The sequence below is a fragment of the Eucyclogobius newberryi genome, unplaced genomic scaffold (assembly GCF_026437365.1).
Source record: "Eucyclogobius newberryi isolate DKJ021-1_F unplaced genomic scaffold, fEucNew1.0.hap1 SCAF_9, whole genome shotgun sequence".
Lineage (NCBI taxonomy): Eukaryota > Metazoa > Chordata > Actinopteri > Gobiiformes > Gobiidae > Eucyclogobius > Eucyclogobius newberryi.
Genome location: NW_027316532.1, coordinates 20146243 through 20152242, shown reverse-complemented (window position 1 = coordinate 20152242; position 6000 = coordinate 20146243). Strand labels below are relative to the sequence as shown.

Sequence of the window (6000 nt, the reverse complement as noted above, 5' to 3'; positions counted from 1 at the left end):
GCGCCGAGAGTGGAAAAGCCCAGAGCAGGAGCAGTATAAGTATAAGTATAAGTAGCAGTAGCAGTAGAAGAAGAAGAAGGCCTCTCTGTGTCTCATTCATAAAGTCCAACCGTCACGACCATAAAAAACACACTTTCTGTCGGACTTTAAACCCAGGAATTTGCTGCGAATCTTCCTCAGAACGAGAGACGAGCGTTTGTGGTCAGAATGGAGAGGAAAGAACTGCCAATACTACTACTACTACTACTACTACTACTACTACTACTGCAACATGGTGAGTGACAGCTTTTACCATGTCATATACTTCAATGTCAAGTAGTTATTGGATAGTAATGAGAAGTTTTAACCGTAATAGTTATGAATAAGACGCTGTGGTTGTAATATGTTTATTATAATAGTGGAAGAAAGAGAACTGTAAATAAAAGTGCAATTACTACTGGGAAATGTATTGTACTTATTTTATAGAAAAAGGGAAAAAAGCAATGAAAAATACTACACAATGTACCAGTTATACTTATTTTTACGTGTTTTTGTAGCTTTAAAAAAAAAAAAAAAAAAAAAACATTGATTAATGAAATTGTCTGTTTAATGCTGAAAAAGTAGTTTTGTGAATATTTGTTAGTAGTAGAAGTAGCAGTAGTAGTAGTAGTAGTAGTAGCAGTAGCAGTTATAGCAGTAGTAGTAGTAGTAGTAGCAGTTATAGCAGTAGTAGGAGTAGTAGTAGCAGTATTAGTAGAAGTAGTTGTAGTAGTAGCAGTATTAGTAGAAGTAGCAGCAGTAGAAGTAGTAGTAGTAGTAGTAGTTGTAGTAGTAGAAAATATATCCAGTCTTTTTCTACATGGTCCAAGTATTCTGAATACTCAGACATATAGTGTGAAAACATAAAACAATGTCACGTTTGTTTGTTTGTTTGTTCTGCTTTTATTTATAAGTTTGACTCCTAAATTGACTTTGACTGATTTTAGAAAGTATCTGTATCATGTACATCAGCAGAATCAGTTTCAGACTTTAAATATGTGTTTATTATTAGGCCCGAGCCCCAGCAGGGCGGAGGGCCTATTGCTCCCGCAACGCTGCCGAAGGCAGCGTTGCAAATGTCTGACCAAACATGCGGGCTGCGCCCGCATGTTTGGTACCCCGTCGCCCCTGGCAAGTACAGTGAACTAGCCCATGCCGAAGGCATGGATCATGCATACTTACTCCTGCTATGACAGAAATAGTCAACAATTAGTGAATGGGCGTAGCCCATTCACTAATTGTTGACAACAGCAGCGCGAAGCGCTGCATTCCTCCAAAAACCCTCCTGGCATCGTCCTGTACGCGAGAATCCATGCCGCAGGCATGGGCCATGCTTGTATCTGCTCAAATCAATGGAAGTCTATGGGGAGTGGGCGGGGCATCCCGACGGAATAGGGAGTGACGAGCGCGTAAGCGCTCGTAATGATGATTCCACCCCATGGCGGCATCGGGAAGGCTTAGAGCTTTCAAACGATGTATAATTTGTTGTTATAGTGGAAACGGCTATATTGTTTTTGCTAAGAATATTATTATTTTTATTAGGCCCGAGCGCCACAAGCTGGCGAGAGGCCTAAGAAGCACGGCTGCGAAAGTGCGCACGTAGTGCGCACGAAATCGAGCGCGAAGCGCTCTCCCACTTCCAAACACTCACTAACGCACTCCTCCACTCATGCACGCCCCGTGCATACTAATTAGTTGTAGGAAAATGGAGCATTACCGTTGTAAACGGGCGAAGCCCGTGCAAAAGTGCGCACTAAACGAGCACTTTACATTGGGATGACGATTCGCGGTCGTCATCCCCATATAAAGCACTCATTTGCGCTAAGTAGCTCACGAATACGTTCCCCATCTCTTGCATGTTCCGTGCATATAAGCATATTATGCAAAAATTCAACATTAGAACTGTATAGAGGGCCAAAAACACAAAGTGGGCGGAGCCCACTCAAAATTAACGAAAGTACCCTTCAGTGACCAGGGACCCACACCATGAGGTAGGAAAGCGCGAGCGCTTTCCGAAAATGTATAGTTTATGATATTTGGAAAATGGGAAACATTGTTTTCGCATCGGAATATTATTCTTTCTTCTTTCTTCTTCTCGGGACCAACCCCCCTGTTTTTCACCCAGTGAACATTGACGAAAAGTCACAAAAATTTGCACACCTCTAAAAATCGTGCCTCTCTACATTCTGGCTATTTCCTTTTTCTAAAATAAAAAAATGGCGCGTCAGCGCCCCCAAATGTACCAAAAATGCATTGAGAGATGGGAAATGACCCAAAAAAAATCTGATCGTAGAATCATGAAATTTGGCGCCGAGGTAGATGGTGACAAGAGAAGTAAAAAATATTATCACGGCAACGCCGTCCGCCCAACCAAATGTCGGCCATATTGCTTCAAAAAAAATGACTTCGGAGTTTTTCCAAACGTCGTACTTTTACGAACTCCTCCCAGGGCGTTGGCCCTAAAAAGCTGAAATTTGGTGAAAATGCTACTGAGGAGTGGGACATCAAAAGTTATCCAAATTACATTGATACTTCTCACGGTCTCTGTGCGGCGAAGCCGCAAACTGTAGCTAGAATTTCAGAAATCTCCCATATTTAAAATTTCTGCCGTTTGACCAGATAAAGTCCGAATTGCGTCAAATTAGAATCAGTTGTTAAACTCTTTGCCCTAAACCTACTTGAAGTGAAATAAATTCATTTGGCGCCACAGCGCCCCCTACAGATTTTATATGGAGGTTAAATGTTTAGTTTTGCGAAATTATATGAAATTTGACACACAACTCAATTTTAGCATCCCCATCAAAAAAGTCAATGACTCATGTCATAATTGTTATGGCGTTGCCGTAACGATGACCGAAACCTTTCATGTTATTCCAATGGGGAAATCGCCAGAACATGTTTACACTTTAGACTTTCACAAACTCCTCCCAGGGCGTCAGCCCTATTAACCTGAAATTTGGTGAGACTCATCTTCAAGACCATCAAAAGTTATCCACATTTTCATACAAAGAGTCACGGTGTCTGTGCGGCAAAGCCGCACATTTTGCCAAGAATTCAAAATAAAATTGCTTTTTGATGGTAAAACAAAGGGGAGAAGATGTGACAGCGTCACAGATTCAGCAGTAGGCGTAATAAAAGGACAATTGGGGCGCGTTAGCGCCCCCTCCTCTTGCGGCGTGGCGGCGGTGTGGCGGCGGCGTGGCGAGGGCCGATCATTGCCGCTTGCGGCTATATTTTTTATTATTTTTCTTGTTCTTCTGCTTTTTGAGCTCTAATTTGACCCCCTGAACATGCTCAAAAACTCACCAAACTTTACCCAAAATTCAAAATCGGCGAAAAATTTTGTTTTTTCTGGGCCATTTTTTTTTCGTTAAAAAATGGCGCGACAGCGCCACCGACAAAAGTCAAAATACATTGCGCCTATGGGAGACGCCCCGAGGTCAACTTTGTCGTAGAGCTACGAAATTCGGGACACGCATTCCTCTTGTGAGGACAAAAAACAAATATTATTGTGGCCACGCCCCCAGAATTACCCTATGCCCGCCATCTTCCTTTGAAAATGAAAACACGCTGTGTTAGCCATTTTGTTCACGTCAAACTTTGACGAACTCCTCCTAGGGCGTTTTGCCCACCGACTTCAAAATCGGCGGACGTCCTCTGGACAAGTGAGGCATCTAAAGTTATCCAATTTTTTGAGATACCTTTTACGGTCTGTGTGCGGCGCAGCTGCAAAGTTGGACAACTTATTTTGGGATATTGCAGATCTAAAAATTGTTCCCATTTGATCAAAACGAGTCCGATTAGGACCAAATTTGAATCAGTTGTTCAACTTTCTAGTTTGGACCAGTTTATGCTGACAAAATTGAAATGGGCGCGATAGCGCCCCCTACAGAGTGACCTTTAAATTAACATTGAAGGTCAAAAATTAGTTTTACCAAAATTTTCTAAACTTTACCCAAAATTCTATTTTGGCGTCGTGATCAAAAAAGCCAATCAGACAAATGCCTTAATTTTTACGGCGTAGTCGTAGCGATGACATAAACCTCCCATGTTATCCCTATGGGAAAACCGCTAAATCTCTCGAATATCCACATTTTTATGTTTTACACTTTAATGAAGTCCTCCTAGTGCGTTTTGCCCACCGACCTCAAAATCGGTGTACGTCCTCTAGACAAGTGGGGCATCTAAAGTTATCCAAATTTTAAGGATAGCTTTTACGGTCTCTGTGCGACAGAGCCGCAAACTTTTCCCTGAATTCTGACTATTTGGCCTTCAGAGTAGCCTATAAACAATAGAGTTTTTCCAAATGACATTATATTTTGCACAAAATTCTAATTTGCAATCCTGATCATAAAAGTATGAGAGCCAAAGTCATATTTTGTACGGCGTAACCGTAACGATGACAGAAACATCCCCTGATATCCTTATGGGAAATTCGCGAAATTGCTCAAATCACCACATTTTTACGCTTCACACTTTAACGAACTCCTCCTAGGGCGATTGTCTGATCAAACTCATATTTGGGGAAAATCATCTACACAAGCGGGGCATCAAAAGTTATCCATATTTTGATTCTAAGTGCTACGGTCTCTGTGTGGCTGACCCGCAAATATATGTCACAAATGGGAAAACAGCAAAATCTCTCAAATTACCATATTTTTATGTTTTACACTTTAACAAACTCCTCCTAGTACGTTTTGCCCACCGACCTCAAAATCGGTGTACGTCCTTTAGACAAGTGGGGCATCTAAAGCTATCCAAATTTTAAGGATAACTTTTACGGTCTCTGTGCGACGGAGCCACAAACTTTACCCAGAATTTGGACTATTTGGCCTTCAGAGTGGCCTATAAACAATAAAGTTTTTCCAAATAACATGACATTTTGCACTAAATTCTAATTTGCCATCCTGATCATAAAAGTATGACAGCCAAAGTCATATTTTGTACGGCGTAACCGTAGCGATGACAGAAACATCCCATGATATCCTTATGGGAAAATCGTTGAATTGCTCAAATCACCACATTTTTACGCTTCAAACTTTAACAAACTCCTCCGTGGGCAATAGCTCGATCAAGCTTTACTTTGGGAAATATCATCTACACAAGCGGGGCAGCAAAAGTTATCCATATTTATATTCCAAGTGCTACGGTCTCTGTGCGGCGGCGCAGCAAATTTGACTGACACTTGTGTTCATTTGCACTGGATTGGCCATGTCCAATGTGTCTCCGTCTGTCAAGTTCTTTTTTAATTCAACACAATAAGGGCGCCATCTTTATCAAGTCGAAAGCGCAGAGTCGGAAGGCCGGCGGCCCGCGAGGGCCGTTGGATGCCGCTTGCGGCTTTAATTATTATTATTTTTCTTGTTCTTCTGCTTTTTGAGCTCTAATTTGACCCCCTGAACATGCTCAAAAACTCACCAAACTTTGCCCAAAATTCAGAATTGGCGAAAAATTAGATTTTTTCTGGGCCATTTTTTTTTTTCGTTAAAAAATGGCGCAACAGCGCCACCGACAAAAGTCAAAATACATTGCGCCTATGGGAGACGCCCCGAGGTCAACTTTGGCGTAAAGCTACGAAATTCGGGACACGCATTCCTCTCGTGAGGACAAACAAAAAAAATCATTGTGGCCACGCCCCCAGACTTACCCTATGGCCGCCATCTTCCTTTGAAAATGAAAACACGCTGTGTTAGCCATTTTGTTCACGTCAAACTTTGACGAACCCCTCCTAGGGCGTTTTGCCCACCGACTTCAAAATCGGCGGACGTCCTCTGGACAAGTGAGGCATCTAAAGTTATCCAATTTTTTGAGATACCTTTTACGGTCTGTGTGCGGCGCAGCCGCAAAGTTGGACAACTTATTTTGGAATATTGCAGATCTAAAAATTGCTCCCATTTGATCAAAACGAGTCCGATTAGGACCAAATTTGAATCAGTTGTTAAACTTTCTAGTTTGGACCAGTTTATGATGACAAAATTGAAA

At 41.8% G+C, this 6000-nt stretch overlaps 1 protein-coding gene across 1 annotated transcript in view; it reads left to right on the top strand.

The window, feature by feature from the left end:
• Window positions 1–107: 107 nt before the first annotated feature.
• meltf (melanotransferrin) overlaps window positions 108–6000 on the top strand; it is a 41214-nt gene continuing 35321 nt past the window's right edge. The window contains exon 1 of the mRNA XM_072438044.1: window positions 108–274. Within this exon, the coding sequence (XP_072294145.1) occupies window positions 208–274 (67 nt within the window). The 5' untranslated portion in view covers window positions 108–207. The remainder of the gene's footprint in view (window positions 275–6000) is intronic.